Below are 22,110 nucleotides of genomic sequence, written 5' to 3' on the forward strand. Positions count from 1 at the left end.
AAATTTTCACTTTTCAAGAAATGTTCAACAAGCTGTAACTTTTCAAAAAGGGCATCAAATATTCTCAAATTTTTACTGAAAGTTCTTCAACTAGTTGTGTATAAGTGGTTAAAATTTGAAAATGATCGGGCCATTCTACACGAAGTTATAAAGGTTCAAGAAAAAGGTATAATTATCCGATAGCCAACTTTGAGCGTTCATATCTCCGGATTCAATGAACCGAATGCAATGAAATTTTGATCATTTATGACTTATGTAATGAGCTATTAAAAACTTTTTTAGATTAGTTTTCTAATATAACACCAATTTATCCAAAACTTCATCATCGTTTCAAAATTCGAGATAGTATTTATAGTTCATTTAAATTCCCTCTAATTGAGTTGAATATATTTATGTTTAAAAGAAAAGCAACTTAATAGCCGGCATTAAATTGAAAAAGTAATGGGATGCATATGAAAAATAGATAAATTCACTGAAAAAACATGGAATAAATTAAATCGCCATAACTTTTTTTCTTTTTAATAATTCCAAATGAAGTCAACTGTTTTTCAAAGTTCATTATATAAGTCATAAATGATAAAAATTTCATTGCATTCGGTTCATTGAATCCGGAGATATAAACGCTCAAAGTTGGCTATTGGATAATTACACCTTTTACTAGAATCTTTATAACTTCGTGTAGAATGGCCCGATCTTTTCCAAATTTGAAACACTGATACACAACTAGTTGATGAACTTACAGTCAAACCTTGAGAATGTTTGATGCCCTTTTCGAAAAGTTACAGCGAGTTGAACATTTTTTGAAAAGTGAAAATTTTACCTGTCCCAGTTATTTTGAGTATCCCCTGTACATGGACACCGTGCAAAGATAGAAGAAAGTAGTAAATTAGAAATTGTGCTTAACAGCTTATGGAATCAAATGCATATAATTTTTACATAGCTGTGATGAGTATAGCACATGTTTCTAAAATATGAATCAAAAACATACTGATTTGTGTAATTGTCCAACATAGTAATAACACTTTGGAAGGTAGTTTGTGAAGAATAGACTTCAACAAAATAAGCATGAACTGTTTGAATAAATCCCCGGCTCATGATTGATATAAATCGTTCCTAAGGGATGCAATTCTGCCAAAATCACATTTCCTAAAGCTTAATTGTACCCGAATGCTTCTCCACGCAAAGCTAGGATCGTAACAACACAACACCCATAAAATTATGTCCCCTCGTGCTGTCTCATCTCACTTCATTATGCTGTGCCCCAAATGTATACACGACTCAAACAACCGTTTCTGTTTTCAACACCACATTGCCAGGCAAGGCATAATTTATTTAGGTAAAATCCCACGACTCGACTCTACTAACTTCGACTCAATTGCAAGTTTGGAACCAAGCATACATAATCACGTACCTATAGCTAGTTATAGCTGACCTACCATTAGTTGGATTTTGCTGATTCCACCGCACTTATCATCTGGGATGCCAGGTGAAAGAGCTGAAAAGGAATTTTGCCATCGTTGAACAACTTTTCTAATGACAGTAGAAAACATACTATATAAACTTTAATTTTTTTAGAGTTTTTTTATGTATCACGGTCCTTTTAAAAAATCGCCCTGGCGGAGCTTCTTCCTACCTAAATGTAGTTTACAGAAAATCAAAATGTTTTTCAAAAATGCTGTGACCCTAAACTTCCACGATATATGTGAGCATTCAGCAAGCTGCTCGCCAGAACCGCCATCAACTGTGTCATGAAAAGCCAAGCAACAGGAAAATGAACAAACTTTGTCTGTTGTAGGTACAAACTGTCCGAAGGAATCATTAATTCCTATCAAGGATTTTTATACTCAATTCAAAACATAAAAAACTTTACCTTCCACGATTAGTCACCATCAAATGGTGGTGATGAGGATTCTGCGTGGCTTCATGGTGAACCTTACTTTCGCGTACGGGCAGGTGCGGCGAACGAAGATAAAGTAATTAATGTTCGTCTTGATAGTTTACCTTCCTGCGAGCGACGATGAGCGGATTTTCTCTGCTAGATTGTCGGTGTTAACGGGAAAAACTTTTACAAGTTGCATCCTAACACCGACCGAATGGATAGCTATTTATAATGATTATGCAGCGTTGTATTTCTTGTGTGCAACACCTCTCTAGCACAAGACGAAGAGTGAGTCGGAAAGCAAGCAAAAGTTTGCCAACCCGAGGGTGACAATTGCATTTTGAATTCGCTTAGTTTCAGCGTCTCACTGGCGGGATCATGGTTTCGTCGGTAAGAAATTCAAATTTAAAACGATTGACGTTGGTGATACTGACGCGAAACAAATTTGAATATGCATTTTAATACCGGAGATCCAGTTAATGAACTTTCAAAATTGCTGGCGGTTAAGCAAAGAAAAATGAAGATTTGAGGGAAACTAAAGAAGTTTGATAATAATCTTAATCAGAAGATAGGTTATACTTACTTAATTCAAATAAACATGTTAGTGAAAACGCCTCTCAATTTATCAATTAAACATACGTTTGCCTTCGAATCATGATTTTTCTTGTTTGAAATTAAACTACTGCTTTATCTTCACACAGGAACATTTAGAAGGTAGCTTCTATCGAAAGTATAGTTCTGGACTAGGTTCTGGAGGAGTATTTGAGAAGAGGCTACCAACACTCATAAACAATGACTTCTAGTGTCACTTCCTAAGCCCACATGAACTTATTCACATACACAACTAATAAATTGCTCATAAAAATAGAAGCTTTCTTCGGCTTGCGGCACGTAGCCTTTGCGGGATGCATTGAGCTTCTGGTAGAACTTACGTATTTCTTGTGAACGGCACAGCAGTTCCATTTCCTCGCACTCCGCTTTTTCAGGGGCGGCGTTTTTTGTCCCGGAACAGACGGGTCTGCTGCTTCCGCTTCTATCTGTATCGCTCCAAATTCTATCGGGTTCCATGCTGAAGCATTAACGCCCGCGAAGCGTCCTTCTCCTCCAGAACCGCTCTGCACTCCTCACCAAACCAATCGTTTCATCGACTCCGTTCTACGTACCCGATGGTGCTCTCGGCTGCGTTGTTGATGGCTGCTTTCACTGTACTCCAGCACTCCTCTAGAGGGGCCACCTCGAGGCAACGCTGCCTCGAGATTCTGCGCGTATGCGGTGGCGACATCCAGTTGCTTCAGTCGTTCTAGATCGTACCGGGGCGACTGCTGGTACTGTACATTATCAATAACGGCCACATCGGGGATAATTATTCATGACGAAAGAAAGCTTTCGTTCTGGATCGGGATAATTCGGATCCCTAAAAAAAATGGTGAGGAGAAATCGGTTCAACTTCGGAATATTTATCCGTGACGAATGGAAGGGAGAGATCGGATCCACGAACGTAAAGCTTCGGAATATTTATTAGTGACGAATGAAAGGGATAGATCGGGTTCACATTCGTCCATGTTAGGTATAGTCACAGACAAACAGACGTAACACTCAGATAATTCCCATCGTACTTCGATTTAACGATCTTTTTCAAAATTTGATAGTTGGCCAACTACCCACCTGTGGCGCTCACACCGTTTTTGTTCGAGTTTGACGTTCGCTCACTACCGCCACCTAGTTGATGGTCGGCCAAACTTAGTCATTTTATCATTGGGCGAATATGTTTCAGTGACTATGATTTGAATCGAAAATTGTTCGAAGTTTTACGTCTGTTTGTCTGTGGTATAGTTATTCATGAAATATGGTGGAGTAGTCTAGTCCATATTTGCAACCCCTACCCATAAATAAAATTCCACTACAAATAAAATAAGTTTGGACCCAAACACTATTAATACAAAGTGATGGGGATAAGATCTAATCCGTGATGTAAATGATGTTTCCCAATTGATTGGTTCGTACTCAAATATATGAAGAAAATGTCTCGTACTCAAATTCGTTCGAGAACCTCTGTAGTACGAATACTCATAATCACAGTCGGACCGATTGTTCCTTACCCCAGGTTCTCGCCTTGAACAAGTGGCTAAATCTATGCCTTAAATGAACCAGTGGATGGATTCCTGTATTTATCCATCGATACATAGGCCACGTCCCATAAGGGACTGTTCATAAAGGAAAGAACAAAAAGAAAACCCAAGACAGACTGTCGCTAGAAAAACGCATTTCGTTTGGATCGCGCGTTCGATCAATTTTTTCTCCAAACATAAACAACTCTCGACTGACTGAACGCCAAATCATCGGTGATCGTTCCAGAGAAAGAGTGTTTATAAATATTGTGTCGCATATATGGTGTATGCAAAGTCTTCTCCCCTTGAACTTGAAAAGTATTCAAAGCAAGGGCTATATGTAGCCTGTTATACTCGCAGTGGCGAGTGGATCTAGGCCAAATCGATTCAATTTTAATTGATTGGTCTAAAGTAAATTTGGTCACTTCAACTACTGCTTATATGATAAACATTGCATTTACATATGTGGATGAATCAACTAGTAACAAACTGCATTTTAACAATGGGCGGTTTGTTGCAGCGGTCCTTCAGTATATCAGCGAGTATTTTATTTACTTATATCATTTATTAATTAGTAACTTAGGACATATTGTCTTTTTAAATGTTACAATGAATTCATCGATAAAAGAAGTGCCGTTCATTATTGTCTTATTTTAAACAGTGAACTTCATTTTAAATTACTATTTTAAGCCAAGTGCTCTATACATTTCTAGTCTAGTCTACATACACATACACAGCCATTCATTGAAAGAATCCTGGAAAATGATAGAATCGACTACTTCTATCATTTTTCTTGTCATTATCAATGCTTGCAGTATATCGGAGATACATTGCAAGCAGTAAAGCGGCCAGGCCTACTGTGCAGCGTTATTTTATATAACAGTGGATATCCACATCAAAACCAAAGAACGGGGACATCTCGTACCAACCGTTCCGTAAAAAGTGAGATTAATATACAGCTACGTTGGAAGTGACTTTGCTTTGAAAGTTAATGTCACTCCATGTCCTCTGGAATCCTGGGATGGGACAAAGGTATTTACTCCGAATGCCCTGGCTCTCAAGCCTAGGCTAAAGCGCCATTACTCGCTCTCTGAAATAAAATATAAAATATAAAAAGTAATGATATACGACCCTCCCCTTAGAAACATTTTCCCGCAATTTTCTATGCAATTGATACAAATAGAAAAATAATCAGAAAGATCTCACCAAACTGATTGTGATTGTTGTTTAAACTGTGGCCTTGATATTCATCGTTTTATTCTCAGCAAACTCTAATGAGGAATTCCACGAAGTCATGTCAGTCGATCCTGAGCGACTATTTCAAAAATATCTGAAACTTTGCACAGTTTTCTTTTCACAGTCATCTAAATCGCTATTTTTCGATATTAAACCTTCATATTCACTCACGACTAACTTTTCAAAAGGGTGTATGCGAAAATAGTTCAAAAGTATTCTAAAAGCTGTACAGCAAAAACGGATTGTTCGATTGTTATGGATTTTTCAGCAAAGTTAGATAACTAAATGATGATTCCTTAGAAAATATATACTGTAAAAAAAATCTTTTTTTACTTGAAAAAAATATGATCTTTGTCACAAAAACTCAAATATCTCAAAACCCTTTCTTTTTACCAACGTCAATATTTTAGGGGAAATGGCCCATTATATCAGCTATCTACCATAAAATTTTGGTGATGGTAAACTGATAAACAAAAAAGTTATGACATTTCAAACATTTCACAATTTTTACATTTAGTAACAAAAACTTTTTTTTTCTGTGTAAATTATTTCGAAAATTATATTTTGATGCTGATTTTATTGTAAAGGCTATCGCCTGAATTAAACAAGTTGTTTTCATGATATTTTTGTTTGATTATTCATAATTACTATAGTATCTATTTGAAACTTAGACGCGATCCAGTGTTGTGATCAAAAATATTGAGAGTGTCATACTTTTTATTGTACGTGACTGGTGAAAAAATCCCTTGATAGTGTTGAAAAGCTGTTGATTATTAGAAAAATGGAATTGGGTTTTTTAGGGGTATCCAGATTATTGCATAATCGGAATCTCCGTCCAAAAACTAGTCGAAATCCAAAGTTCATCATTTTTGGTGACCGGGAACTATTTTTAAAATGCATTTAAAGTTTGTATGGAGAAATTTTTTGGGTCGGGGTGAACTGTCACTTTATCGATTGAACTGTCATTCTATCCACGGAAATTAAAACTGTTTTGTTTATTTAACCATCAAAACAAAGGAATTGGAACGCAATAAAAACATCTAATACTCAGAAAAATGAGCTCTTTCGATTAGGCTAAAGAAAATGACAATATTTGATTCACTAAACAACCCAATTAAACTTATTTTTAAGACAAAAGCTGTATAATAAAAGTTTTATATACGCGTGTACGTCTAGTTTATCTGCAAAAAAAATACCTCTTAGAGAACAGACTTTATGATCGGAAGAATGCGAGTAACTTCAACAACAACAAATGCATGAGAGGTACATACCACAGAAAAACAGACGAAACGCCTAGAACAATTTTCGTGAAAATCCATCGCCCAGTTCACACTACCACCACCTGGTGGAAATGTTTCACGAAACACTGCGTTGTGCAATATCGTCATCAGAAGGCGCTAGTGTGAAACGTCAAACGCACGATGGGCGCTCTCCTGGTTATGAAAGCCACAACTAAGATTCAATATGATCGTTAAAGGCGTGGTCAATGAAAATTTCGTCAGTGTTACGTTTGTTTGTCTGTATACATACCATGACAATGCTCACGAAAAAGCAAAACAATACTACCGCTATGGATATTAAAATTTTTATAGTAATTTTTTTCTTCAGCCAAGCAAACAACACCAAACTAGTCAGTTAAGACTAATAAGTGATTTTGTTTATTATAATCTAACGAACAACATGAACAGTCGATTTCTCATAGGTCTTCAACTCAAAGCTCTCTTGTAGACCGTTTGATGAAAAAAAAATGTTCAAAAGAGTTACGAAATCTCACCGAAAGCACCATAGATAAACTGAAAGAGACTGGTTATGCCCAAATGTTCACATTGAATACAAATTTACGCATTTGCACGTCCTGCCGTCTAGACTTTGACAAACGAGCCATCTGTATATCATCGATAAAGCAGGGCGCAGGAAGTTCGAAAACGACAACAACTGAGAAATTGCCAGAAGTGCTAAGTGCAGAGAGTCATGCCACCGTACCATCAGCGACATCTGTTTAAACAATTTAATCACGCCCCTTTTAAAAAATGTTTTGAAATATTCTTCAATATCTATACCCATTTCAATATTTTTAACGTTGCAAACCACGCTTTCAATATTCATCTTGAAGAAGAGGGAAAACACTTGTCCTCAAATGTAACAGCAAATTAATGAATAAACGACTAATGCGCGGAGGGCGTGATAAAATCGGAACATTACTGTACATATAATATACATAATACATAATAAAAACAGCTTGTTTTACTCACGCAAGGCCATTAACAATAAAACCAGCATCAAACTGCGATTTCCGGCCTAAATAATTTACACTAAAAATTATTACTAAATGTGAAAATTGTGAAATGTTTGAATTGTCATAATTTTTTTGCTTATTAGTTTATCATCACCAAATTTGTATGGTAGATTGCTTATACAATGGACCGTTTTCCCTAAAAAATTACGTTGGTAAAAAGATAGGGTTTTGAGATATTTGAGTTTTTGTGACAAAAATTAAATTTTTAAAGTTAATTTTTTTTTTTCACAGTGTATATTTTCTTAGGAATCACCATTTAGTTATCTAACTTTGCTGAACAATAAAATCAGCATCAAACTGCGATTTCTGACCGAAACAATTTACACAGAAAAAAAATATTTACCGAATGTGAAAATTGTGAAATGTTTGAAATGTTAGACCTTTTTTGTTTATTAGTTTACCATCACCAAATTTTTATGGCAGATTGCTAATACAATGGACCGTCTTCCCTAAAAACAATACGTTGGTAAAAAGATAGGGTTTTGAGTTATTTGAGTTGTTGTGGCAAAAAATATATTATTTCATGTTAAAAAAGATTTTTTTTTCACAGTGTATATTTTCTTAGGAATCACCATTTAGTTATCTAACTTTGCTGTAAAATTCATAGTAATCGAACAAACCATTTTGGCTGTGCAGATTTTTGAATATTTTTGAACCATTTTCACATACACCCTTTTGAAAAGTTAGTCGTGATTCAAAATAAAAATTTGATATCGAAAAATGGCGATTTAGATGGAACTGAAAAACTGTGCAAAGTTTCAGTTCAATAAAAAATCATGAATTAAAAAATTTCCTTAATTTTGATGCTGTTGCTTGGAATTGCTCTAATACAGCAAGCACTTGTTCAGATGGAAGCTTCGCTATTACGTTCACAATTTAATTTTTTTTTTAATACAATGTCTGTTGTCACTGTTGTTCAATTGTTCTAGCGTTATAATTTATCAGTACAGTGTTACAAAAAACACATGTATCTAGAGATATGATACCCCATTAGGCAAAGAATTCCAAGTTGAAACACCCCTTACGAAAAAGCTATTGCCGAATTTAGTGGTATGAGCTACGACTTCGACCTTGCGCTACGTAAACAATTTAATTTTGTATATAAATATTCAGGATTCAGCATAAAGCAAGTTTAAAAACTAGTTGACAGCAACGTAGTTTACGAAAGTTGTCGAATTAACAACCTAATAGTCGTGGTTGAAGATGTGAAACATGACTAAAACGTGAAAGTTTAAAAACATATCTAACACAAGCGTTTAAAGCAACTCTCACGCGATTTAAAGTATCTGCTGAGGCCTGCATTAAGAAAAAATCACACGCGATAAAATACGGTAAAACAAGAGTTTTGAACAACTTAATCTTAGTGTTCGCAGGCAACAGAGAAGCAGTAAGTTGTAATGAACGAAGTTTTCCATAAATTTTCCCACATTGTTGCAACACAAACTTGTCCTATTCTAAGTTTGATTGGATAACATAGCCCAAGCTAGTGGCAGAATTAACAGAGTATGCGGGTGCTCCCGATGAAGTTGAGAGATCTGCAGTTCCACGTACCGAGCTTCCAATCGCAAGTCCCTTTTCGTCGCTGTGGTCGTCGCCATTAGTATCGGTTCGCATTCTTCTCTTGTTGATGTTTCGTTGCTAGTCTTTTAAGGCTGGCTCGCAGGCCTTGACACCAACCCACTAACCTAGGGAGCTGGGCTTACCTTCCCGGAAGCTACGGGTTCTGCATTGGCATTTCCTTCAACTACAATGCTAAATAGCTAGGATCAAGCGCTAGTCTTCGCCGGGGGTGGTGTTTTTAATGGGCGCCCAGGAGATAATATTTTACCTGAGCTTCCACCCACGGTGAATCCAAAAAGAATTTATAGTGAATCCCTGCTGCAATCTCTGGAGAAGTTGCAGGTCGATCATCATAAAGAAATAACACTTCACAACAACTTGTACTATCGCGACTACAAGGGATGGTTCTGGTGAACAAGAATTTTCCACAAAACTATGAAATCAAAGAGGAAATATAATAGAAAATGTTGAAGAGGAAATCCATGATAAGTCCCTGATGGAATTTCTGATTCAACTTCTAATAAATTTCCTGTTAAATTTCTTGAAAATAATTAGCGGAAAACCCGGGAAAATTTTAGTCAATTTCTCAACAAATTTATTCTGATATTTTCTCTACAAATCTTTGGATTTTATCAGTTCACCATGAATTCATCCTTATATATATTCATCCAAACAATATTTGCCTAGTATCGCCAACATTTACCACACTGTGCATAGTTTTATTTACATTTGTTGACACTTCTCTCTTCTCTTCTCTTGCACCTCTCTCGCCGGAGGGTACTACCGTAATGTGGGGTGACATCAAATATATTAATAACACATAACTTACAAAAACATGTTCTTAACATTGTTTGGCATACTTTTAAAGATGTTTTCATAATGTGAAAAAAAAATTATTAAATATAAAGTTGTCTTGCGTGATTAACAGTAACAGTGATTGATTCAAATTTATTTTGCACTGAACAACAGCACGCAGTTTTACGGTGCGCGTTTCAGTTTAGCAGACCGCGACTGAAATTGAATCAGTTTTCCGACCAAAAAATGGGAACTAAATAATTTTTCGAAGACAAACGCCCAACCAAAGGAAAATAGGACCATTTCCCTGTACCTAGGGTGACCATATGGAAAACAAGCGAAGGAGGACATTTAAACCAAATTCGGTTGAAAAAGGAGGACATTTGTTTAAAAAGGAGGACACTTATTAAAGCAGCAGTTAATACAAAACATATTTTCCACTTAAAAGTCACTTTTAGACTTATAATGCATTTAACTGACTAGCATTTCGTCAAGAGTATCCAGATTATTCAATAAACAGTATTGTTACGGCGCGTGAACACCTTCGGGATTTTCGGGACGCCTTTTTAGCAAACTCGGTTCTATGGTTGGAGAATGCTTTAAGCTGCGGAGTTTATTAATTTTAGTTTGACAATCGTGTTTATCAACTTATTTTAACTTACGAATTTAGTCCTTTTTGTAACCTTCGTGTTCACTGTCCGCAACTATTTATAACAAATTTGTGTGTATCTGTAGAACAATTCATGTTAATTACATATTTTAATTTACTTTAAGTGTATTTCAGTACTTACAAGTTCAAAAAACTATTAGAAATAAGTATAATTCAGGTTTTTTATGTATTCTAGCTTTAAGAAAATCCACGTTTCGTATCTGTAGAATATGTTTTTCCTTTCATCAATGTTTCTATTTTGTTTTATCCCAGTCATACCCATCAGTGACAGCTACGCTGTTCATGGTTGGGTATGCAAGGTAGTCCACTTTATCAACGAGCTTAGTGGTAGTGCGCGCGGTGGGCCTACTCTCCAACATTCCCCGACCCGTATTGCTGGTGATCATCCTCAGCTGTACCTTTAACTGCCACGTCTAACACTGCCACTTTGGTAACAGGTCGCTGGAACACTCCGTTGTTCGTCTGCACCTCCACTCTACGTACTCTGCCATCGCTGCCAGGAATCGCCTTCACCACCTTTCCGCGTGTCCAGCTGTTGCGCATACCTTCATCGACTATGAACACCAGGTCTCCAACGTTGATTGGCTTGGTATCGTCGAACCACTTCGTGCGACGGCAGATTGTAGGCAGGTATCCCTTGATCCACTTGCTCCAAAATTCATCCAGTAAGCACCGTACCTGGTCCCAATGAGCCCGAAGCGACCGACCACTGTCCTTTGCTGGTATTTGCGGTGGTTGGCAAACACCATTCGAGCTCAGCATCAGGAAGTGGTTGGGCGTAAGCGCTTCCTCATCTTCCGTTCCTAGAGGCACAAACGTTAACGGCCTGGAGTTGATGATTCCTTCGACTTCAATGAGGAGAGTGTTGAAAGTTTCTTCGTCCGGTGTTCTGCTGATCGATAGAGAATCCAACGAAGTCTTCACGGTTCGTACTAGGCGTTCCCACACGCCACCCATGTGCGGGGCGGCGGGGGGATTGAACCGCCATTGGGTGTCGCGGTTTGTAAAACTTCCTGCCAAGACACGATTTACCGCTGCAACTTCCGCTTGTAGCTCTTTGCTCGCTCCGACGAAGTTCGTGCCCTGATCACTATAAATCTCCTGTGGAGCACCTCTCCTGGCTATAAACCGCCTAATCGCCATCTTACACGACTCGCTGGACATGCTGCTGGCAATTTCTAGGTGCACGGCTCGTACCGTCAAGCAGGTGATGAGCACAACCCACCGTTTTACGTTGCTTCTGCCGATCCGAATCATAAACGGTCCACAGTAGTCGATACCGATGAACGTAAACGGTCGGACATACGGGGTCACTCGCACAGCTGGAAGAGGTGCCATCCGAGGTGCCTTCGGTACAGCACGATACACGGTACACCATGGACAACTCCTAGCCACTTTCCGAACAACTGTTCTTAAACTTGGGATGTAAAAAATCTGTCTCAGTTCATTCGTTACTGTTTCCCCAAACCCGTGAGCATAGCGCTGATGGAAGAATTCAACGAGTAACTCGGTGAAGCGATGCTTTTTCGGAAGAATCACGGGAAACTTGGACCCATATGGAACACATTTGGCCGCACCAATTCGTCCTTCAATCCGCAAGACTCCTTGTTCGTCCAAAAATACCGACAACTTCCGCAGTGGACTGCTCTTCTCCAGCCGCTTGCCGCATTCCGGCGACAACTGTGCGTTCTTGCGCACTGTTGTTAGTTCTCCAGAGTATTCTTCGGCCTGCACCAGCTTCCACAGCACGACTTCCGCTTTCAACAGTTCTTCTTTCGACAATGTTCTCGCATCACGTCGTTCGGGATCAAATCTCCTACGGCAGGAATCGATGAATCGAAGAACGAATCCTACGGTCCGCAGCAGCCGTTGATATTTGGAAAACCGGTGATATTGAATCAGAGATTCCGGAGCCACTCGATGGTGAGCGTGAACCACGCGCATTTCTTCCGAAGTGTCTGGCGGGGAGGACTCTTGTATCGGCCATTCCGATTCGTCCTTGTACAGAAATTCAGGACCAATAAACCACCGACTGTCAGTTTGGAAGCATGGTCCTTTGCCCCATTTTGTGGCCTCATCTGCAACATTGAGCCGCGTCGGAACCCATCGCCATTCGTCTGCACTCGTTTCGCTAAGGATCTCGCTGACCCTAAAGGCCACGAATTGCCGGTATTTGCGTTGGTCTGAACGGATCCAGGACTGCACTGTTTTCGAATCACCCCAGATCACTCGACGACTGATCGGTAAGGTGTGATGCTCCTGAATCGACTTCATTAATCTTACTCCAATGACTGCAGCTTGTAACTCTAGCCGGGGAACTGACATCGGTTTTAGAGGGGCCACTTTCGTTTTGGCAGCAACAAGTGCGCAGCGAACATGCCCACGATCGACAATCCGAAAATATGCGGCACTCGCATACGCTGCCTCACTCGCATCGACAAAAACATGAAGTTCCAGGCTCTGAAGGCTGCGGGGGTCGTATCCAGGGAAGTAACAGCGCGGAATCTTCACGTGGTCTAGATTACGAAGCACCTCGACCCATCGCCGCCATTGATCGACTATCTTCGGTGGAATCTGGTCGTCCCAGCCGACGCCTGCTCTCCAAATGTCTTGGATCAAGCACTTGCCGTGAACAACAAATGCCGCCACCAGTCCGAGGGGGTCAAAAATACTCATCACGACCCTGAGCACCTCACGTTTGGTTGGGATCGTGTCTTCGTCTAGTAGATGTTGAATTTCAGGGCGAAACTTGGCGGCGAACATGAGACTGTCATATTCTGGAAGCCAGGTTATACCCAGAACTCGTTCTGCATCGGCTGACTTTCCCACAGAAAAGGTTTTCGTGGTTTCTGAACCTTGTTCCCCGACCCGTAGAAGAACTTGTCCGGAATTCGAGAGCCAGTTCCGAATTACAAATCCCGCGCTAGCATGAATCTCCTTCACTTCGAGTGCTACGCGAACTGCCTCTTCAACCGTATCCGCACTGTTTGCGTAGTCATCTACATAGGTATTCTCCACTATGGCTGCAGCTGCTTCGGGATATCTCTGCTTCCATTCCTCAGCGTTTTTGTTCTTTACGTATTGGGCAGAACATGGCGAACATGTAGACCCAAACGTGGCTACGTCCATGACGTATTCCTGAATCGGGTCTCCCTGATTGTCCCGCCACAAGAAACGCTGGGCCTGTCGGTCTTCCGGACGAATGATAATCTGGTGGAACATTTCCTTTATGTCGCCTGTGACGGCAACCTCTCGTTGGCGAAAGCGGAACAATACAGATGGAAGTGAGGTGAGAAGATCCGGGCCCGGCAGAAGCATTGAGTTCAGTGAAACACCACCAGTTTTGGCGGCAGCATCCCATATGACCCGAACTTTTCCGGGTTTGTTCGGGTTCTGCACGACTCCTAGCGGCAAATACCACACCTTTTTTGGTTCACTGCTGTCAGATTCTTCATCGGTAAGCTTGTGCGCGTAACCCTTTGCTTGATAGTCGAGTATCTGCTGACGAACGTTCGCGTATAATTCCGGTTTCTTTGAGAGGCTTCGTTCCAGACAAGTCAATCGTCGCTCTGCCATGAATCGGTTTTCTGGAAACTCGACACAATCAAACTTCCATAGCAGACCTGTTTGAAATCTTCCGGTTGCTGTGCGAATGGTTGTCTTTTCCAAAATTTCGCGTGCCCTGCGATCTTCGTCGGCTTCGACTTGCGGAACGTTTCAATCGAAAAAAAGCTCTTCACTGCATCGTGTAGCTGTTGATCAGATGACCGGCCACAAATGTGAAGAAGGCGATGTTCAGGCGAGTCGTTAAGGCCTTCCGCTTTCCCGTAGATGGTCCAACCTAATCTAGTCTTCGCCGCAACTGGTTCGCAGTACTTTCCTTCTCGCTTCTTTAATGTCAGCAGCAACTTGGCATTGTCAGCGCCGATCAGGATACGAGGTGCAGCGCTAGAATAACTGTTCACAGGAATACCCTTCAGATAGCCGAATTTGCGCGCCATTTCTTCGTACTGCAACGATTGTGGAGGAAGATCCAAGTTCTCCACCGTACGCACATGATCCAAAGAATGCTTACGGTCGTTACCAATCGCCGAAACTGCAAGTTGAATGTTCTGGGATTCTCTTTCTGTTCGTCGTATATTGCCTGTCCACTGTAGGCACAGGGGTTCCACTTCGCCTTCAACGCCTAGTTCGTCGGCCAACTCCTTCTCAATAAGCGTGTGCGACGACCCATCGTCGAGAAACGCTAGCGTGTTGACTGATGCATTCTTCCCGTAGAGTGTAACTGGCAGTATTCGGAAGAGTACCGGACACGGATGCTGTCGATGGACATTCACGGTCGCTGAAGATGAGGGCTGGTTTATCGCTGGTGTTGTATTTTCGGTAACCGACGACTGGGGATCTCCAGGGTGTAACAACTTGTGATGACGCTCTTCGCAGTTAGCAACTCCACAAACTGTGGCCTTACATGGCCACTTTCCGTGTGGAATCAGGCAGTGACGACAAAGGCTCAGCTGATGAGCAGTTTTCCATCGATTCGCCAACGTTAATTGCTTGAATCTCTCGCAATCCCTCACTTTATGTCCCTCCGTCTTACACAACAGACACGGCTTTGGTCGATAGCCTACACTCACGCCGCTTGTCTCCTCCTTGTCGGGTTCTGTTGAATGGGCGTTGACGAAACCCTTTTCCTTCCCTTTAGGCTTCTCTGGTTTTGTAGACGGCTCTGCGTAGAGCGTGACCTTGCTAGCGGCAGACACAATAGTGGTCATATAGGTGCCGAAAGCACGCAAGTCCACTACTGGAACGTGTCGCTGATACATAGCCCAGTCAAGCTTTATGTTAGCGGGCAGCTTGTCCACTAGATCCTGGAGAAGTGAGGGATTGGACAAATGGGTTTCCATACCCATAGACTGTAGCTGGCTACAGAGGTTCTGCACAACGAGTCCGAAACTGATGAGACTTTCCAATTTATCTGCTTTTGGCGCCGGTGTAGAATACACCTTGCTCGTCAAGCATTTTACTATTAGTTCCGGGCGTCCGTATAGGGTTTCCAAGGTGGTCATGATCTGTGGCACGGATGACGGATGGTAGAGATGCCCCCGAACAGCTTCCTTCGCATTCCCCTTCAGGCTGCGTTGCAGTCGCATAAGATTTTCGTCGTCGGTATATCCACACATTCGAGTCGAGTTGTTGTAACTGCTCACGAACAATGGCCACTCTATGGGATCACCTGCGAACTCCGGAAGCTCCTTGGGCACGACGTGCCTCGCGGCGATTTGCTGCGAACTCGGTCCACAATGCCTGGCCGATGGATCAGGAACCGCTCGTTGTGACACTACTGGCGTAACGATTGGATTAGGGACACTCGGCACACTCGCGACGAAAGGGCGAGAAGTAATATCAACCGGAAAAGTGACTGGCTGACTTATCCGATTCGGAGCACTTCTTTCACTCGCGACGAAAGGATAGGGAGGTGCTTCTGCCGACAAAGTTGATCGGGTAATGGGATTGGAAATTCTTGGTTCATACTGCTGGAACAAGTTACCAGCGAGAACATTGGGATCGTTGTAAAAACTCGGATTGAGAACCCCTGGTGGGTTCGACGTTAAGCGACTTGATGAAACCATCGGGTTCCAGCGAGGAAGAAAGCTAGTGTTTGGAATCGTGTTCTGTATGGTACATTGTGTAGCGAATCTAACATTTGCCTGAGTCCCTACTGGGTAACTGCGCGGAAACTGCGCTTGTCTACCTTCATCTTGAGTCGCTTGAAACAAATCATGCAAGTTTGACGTACCTGTATCTGCCATGTTACTTAGGCTAGTTACTGGAACTGAAACGTTGCTGATGCCGCCAGGAGCTGGACAGTGATACTGACTGGACGAACTTCGTTTGAGGTTGGTTAACTGTTGCTGCAGTTCCTGCAGCTCTCGCTCTAGATCCGCTCTGGACCGTTCGCCGACGTGAGGTGGAGAAATGTCCATATCGTACACTGCCGGCCCAACTTGCTGGGTCGTCGCGGGGGGAGAAATGTCAGCTGCTACGTGATTGGTGCTACGAGGAATCTGCTTTTCCTGCACCGGAGTACTGGACGTTGTCGGTAGTGATGGAGGGGGAACCGAAGCTGAATTCGACGGGCCCTGACCCGACCGGGGTACCAGTATTCCCCAAGAAGCGATATTGTTGAGGTTGTACGGACCGGTAGCTGCTACAGATGCATTGGAAACACCAGCCTGCGCGGAAACGATCGGAACTGCACCGCCACACGAACTACTAGCTGTTGTTTTGGGGTCAATTTCGACAACTGGCGTGGCACCGATGGGGGCTTGACTCGTCCCGGATCCAGTTACCAAGGCCAAATTTTGGTTATTCACCCACTTCTCAACGTCGCTCAGTTTGCTTCGAGTGCTGGAATGACTTTTCCGACTCCCACCATGATTGGATCGTTCCTCCTCCTGCAGCACCTCGTACTTCTTGTTGATATACCGCTTGGCAATATCCAGCTTCTCCTGCATAGTCCTCTTTCGACGCTCCCGTTCCTCTTCCACTATCTTCCTTTGCAGAGCCGCCTCCTCTTCGACTTGTTCCGCTAGCAGTTTCTCCTGAAGTTCCTTTTCCTCCTCTAACCGGAGGAGCTCGAGCCGTCTTCTCGCCGAATTTGTGCTGGAAGTGGTCGATCTAGTGGATTCCAACCCGTGTTGAAGTGCGCAGGTGCCACATGCGAAACTGCGGTCTCGCACACTCTCGTCGACTCTCGCACAGGAGAAGTGAAACCACCTTTGGCATAGATCACACTGGACCATCCATCTATCAGCCACATCTGGCCGATCGCATGAAGGGCAACGGGCGGCAACGGAGCTTTCTTCGTCCGTCAGCTGTCGGATGACGCCGCGGCGCTTGTTCGTTGTCCTATTCGAGACCGACATTCCGAACGCTAATGCGCTCCACTTCGAGGTAAATTCCTTAAAGTTTGTTACGGCGCGTGAACACCTTCGGGATTTTCGGGACGCCTTTTTAGCAAACTCGGTTCTATGGTTGGAGAATGCTTTAAGCTGCGGAGTTTATTAATTTTAGTTTGACAATCGTGTTTATCAACTTATTTTAACTTACGAATTTAGTCCTTTTTGTAACCTTCGTGTTCACTGTCCGCAACTATTTATAACAAATTTGTGTGTATCTGTAGAACAATTCATGTTAATTACATATTTTAATTTACTTTAAGTGTATTTCAGTACTTACAAGTTCAAAAAACTATTAGAAATAAGTATAATTCAGGTTTTTTATGTATTCTAGCTTTAAGAAAATCCACGTTTCGTATCTGTAGAATATGTTTTTCCTTTCATCAATGTTTCTATTTTGTTTTATCCCAGTCATACCCATCAGTGACAGCTACGCTGTTCATGGTTGGGTATGCAAGGTAGTCCACTTTATCAACGAGCTTAGTGGTAGTGCGCGCGGTGGGCCTACTCTCCAACAAGTATCGGTCGGGAATTCATTGAAATCTTAAATAAAAATCAATTGAAATCTTAAATGACATCATTTCTAGTAAACTTACTGCAACTATTTTTAAAATGCATTTAAATACCGTGTGTCCTTTTTTGAGCTGTCATTCTATTCTATTGAGAATGATAGATCAATGAAATTAAAATTGTCTAAATATTGATTTGATGAGTAAAACAAAAATATAGGGGCACAATAAAATTGTGTTATTTTCATAAAAATAATCTCTTTGAATTAGGAAAATCGGGAAAATAGCTTTATATCAATCGCTTAACTATCCAATTATTTGCTTCCCGCTGTATAACAGTCGAATTGATGCAGCAAACGTTGAATAACAAGTAAGCAATCTAGAACAAATCATAAACAAATTCACAGCTGCTATAAAAGCATCTAGTAGTTTTATAGTCCTGTAATGAAGAACTTCTTACTTGGGATACTTTTACTGTACATACTCCATTCCAACTTCAGGAGATTTGCCAGATAATTGATTACTATAATTTTATTAAATGTTAAAAAGGAGGACATTTCCGAGCAAAGGAGGACATTTGGATTTTGATCAAAAAGGAGGACATGTCCTCCTTTTGGATACCATATGGTCACCCTACCTGTACCGCATCAAATTTTCACGTGCTGGTATATGCGGAAGTGACCAAAAAAGTGTTTTGAAAAAGGTGCGAGGCGTGCTCGTCATAGAAGAAAGATGCGGTGTGTGCTATATTTTGGCACGAAATTATGAAACTATCAAAAATATTCAAAAGGAGTTCTTCGCAACTAGTGTGCAATTTCGTTATTCATCACGAGTAGCAATAGCAGCGCAGTTTGAGCAGGTAAGCTAGCCTTATTTAAGATTTTTTTACTCATCCTCTGTGCTCGTCGATCATTACGGCGAAGGCAAGGAGGGGTAAAGGTGTAAGCGACAGCCATGCTGGCTGCCATTTTTGGACGTTTGCAACTATTAAATTAAATTAATTAAAAAAAAATGGACTGAAACTCTTCGAAATTATCTGCCTTAATTTCAAGCTAGATTTCCTCTAAAAAATGTTGCAACAGTTTTGGTGTTCTCCGATTCGAGCAAGTCGTAATCTGTCTAAGTAAAATCAAAATCGAGAGCTTCAAAAACACCACTAAATTAAAAAAAAAACTATACAATTCTTCAACATATTTTCAAAAACTTTAAATTCAACAAGAACTTTTTGACTCTGCAGTTCTGGAGTTCCTCTGGAATAACCAAAAGAATGTCCAAAGGCATTGTTGAAGAAATTGCTGAATAAATTCTGAAAGAGTTGCCTACATATTATTGCGCCGCGCTCACATTGTAAACGACAAGCGAGGTTTTTTGATGATGTTGTACTTTATACAACGGCGCGCGTTTTGTAGTGTTATGGTTCCTTATCCGCTCTGAGCTGCTATACACATTGGTATTTGAATATTTAGAAAATCTAATCTAACTGTGGTCTCCAGTTAGCCTAGTGGTTAAGGCTATGAATCGCCAATCCGGAGTCGGCGGGTTCGATTCCCGTTCCGGTCGGGAAAATTTTCTCGACTCCCTGGGCATAGGGTATCATTGTACTTGCCTCACAATATACCAATTCATGCAATGGCAGACGAAGAAAGCCCTTCAATTAATAACTGTGAAAGTGCTCAAAGAACACTAAGTTGAAGCGAGGCAGGCCAAGTCCCAGTGGGGACGTAAAGCCATAAAGAAGAAGAAGAATCTAACAAATTCATAAAGCAAAATTTATGACAGTGTACTACTCGTACATGACCTTCATGAACCAGACCAACGAGATAAAGAAAGAGGTATTGGACTAGATTTGGTGCAGTCCAAGAAGTCACTTCAAGAACGTGACAACAATTATATAAATCTAGGAGAAACTTCTAGAGAGCCATACTTAGTGCCGCATAAGCCAAGAGTGGGGCCATGGAACTAAACATTATCGCAAAGATGCTAATGCTATTACCTGGGATGATATTTCTCATTCTGATGATGATTGTCCTTCTCAAGCTAAGGATGACTAAAATGTATGGGTTGACGCCTACGTGTACAGCATTAGTCAGCATCTCTGTGGTGAAATTCGAATTCAAAACCACACAATGTAACGCTCAACATCTTCTATCTTATCGAACACTCCAGACAGCAGTGGTTTGCGGTTGAAAAACTTTTCCCGGTTTACACACTTGCTGCACCAAGTGTCACATGTGTTCACAGTTACTGGAGACAATAAGGACCTCTACCACTCGCTGAAGTTTATGCGAACTTTCATGATATTTCAGCATACAAGGAAAATTTATTGCTTCAGGAGCATCGACTTCGGAGCAAGTATTTGCCCTGTCAAGAAAACACATTTTCGTCGTATTTCATGCGATAGGTAGGACAATCTTGAAGTTTAAAAGGCATTGGCAAACTTGCAGATCCAAAAACGCTTTGTGCTTGGAGAGATAGTTTTAAATTGACCTTGGAAAGTTGGTCCTTGACCGTCCATGACTAGCGGCCTGGAATGCATTCCAGGAACATCATAATTTCGGTTTCTCCTCTTTGCTGGGACTTTCCAAGAGGTTAACTTTCACTTGAAAACTTAATCACTAGTCGTCTTTATTGTTTTTGCGGCTTTATGTGCTTCCCATCATTCAGTGATTGTTTCACAATTTCAGAATTTTCATCTTCAAAGAACATCCATTTTCCTCGAAGGCACTATTCCCTGCCAACCGGATCTTCGTTATATCCTTCTTCCCAAGGAAAGTTTTTGCCAGCTCTCTCTGTTCCTTTCGGTGCGGAAGCTGCGGAGTGGGATGAATTTTTGGTCCACAATTTGTCTTGTGATTGTCTTTATCATTACTGAAGCTGGTTGGGTGCCAGCTGGCTTTAAAACTTCTTCGGCATAGACCATTAATACCGTCATCTTCGTCATAATGAACATCATTTGTGGACCGAAAAACTTTTGCCCCCACTCGTTCCGTTTCTTTGACTCCTCTTCTAGTCCTTGCCATAAATTATTTCCTGATTGAAATTATTTCCAACTCTGATTCGCGATTTTGTTTCGCCTAAGCTTTTTAATCTTTCTTTGTCTACCAAGTCGCACAGCCGAGCTCTGGAAATAAAACTTATAATGTGCTCATGTTCCATTACACTTCTAACAGCAATGTCTGCATTATAAACATAGACCAGTACCAATATTGTCGTTTCATTTCTTGACTTGATTATTGCACCTTTCATAACTATAGAAGCCACTCACTGAATCTGAACTTTACTATGCAAAACCAAATAGAAGTCAATTTGTTACATTTGACACGAGAGAAAGATAAAAACTGCCCCACATTCGAACTCAATTTTTTCCCCATTTATCAAGTGAGACTGTTCTATCTGCTCGACTAAACTAGTTGCATCTGGTCAAATGAACGATGTTTGAGAGTTTTCTCGCGAAATCAGTTGTACCGACATTCCTAACCAGCTACACAGAGTACTAGTGGCACTGCACTGGGATATGACTGACAATGCAGCCATGGACTAGCTCTGGAGATTGAATATCTTTTCGTCGTGATGCAGTCGACGTCCACACGGTCCCATCCGGATCCGGATACACCCAGTAGTAGTTAGTCAGTCACTCGTGTAGGCATTCCACATACTGCAAAAGTCCAGTTTTGATTTTGCTTCAGAGCCAACAAATGGCTATGTTTGTGTTTGATAGAAACCGAATCCCATTTCGGGATGTGCCGGTGACATCGGATCTGACCACATACGAAATGGACAGATGGAATCGACAGAGATGGTTAGACAGAGAATCCTTAGAACAAGCCGTTCTATCCGTGTCAAGCATTGATTGAGTGCAGGATTTTTGTGTCACGTTTGGGAGATTCAGTGCTCAAAGCAATTTGAATCGAAGCTTGATAGCGAAGGATATGGAAGAATGTATCAGTTTTCTCGATGGATTTTACTTCTGAACTACATTTGATTATAACGCAAAATAAATGCTTGTTCATAGGGTCGCTTATATAATCAATGTTTATCAAGCCAAGATGCTTTACCCTGAAATTAAAAATACGCTTAATACGATCACATTGTAAAACA

At 41.1% G+C, this 22,110-nt stretch overlaps 2 protein-coding genes across 3 annotated transcripts in view; both read right to left on the bottom strand.

Moving 5' to 3' along the window:
- The window catches only part of LOC109416238 (protein qui-1), a 378,767-nt gene that overhangs the window by 239,898 nt on the left and 116,759 nt on the right, over positions 1-22,110 (bottom strand). The gene's annotated exons all lie outside the window — the stretch shown is intronic.
- LOC134286755 (uncharacterized) lies at positions 10,890-18,019 on the bottom strand. Its single transcript, XM_062848424.1, has 3 exons — positions 17,784-18,019; positions 14,155-17,721; positions 10,890-14,113 (listed from the first exon to the last, which is right to left on the bottom strand). Exons 2-3 carry the CDS (start codon positions 17,468-17,470, stop codon positions 10,890-10,892), a joined length of 6,540 nt encoding a protein of 2,179 aa, XP_062704408.1. The 5' UTR covers positions 17,471-17,721; positions 17,784-18,019.

This window comes from Aedes albopictus, chromosome 2 (assembly GCF_035046485.1).
Source record: "Aedes albopictus strain Foshan chromosome 2, AalbF5, whole genome shotgun sequence".
Classification (NCBI taxonomy): domain Eukaryota; kingdom Metazoa; phylum Arthropoda; class Insecta; order Diptera; family Culicidae; genus Aedes; species Aedes albopictus.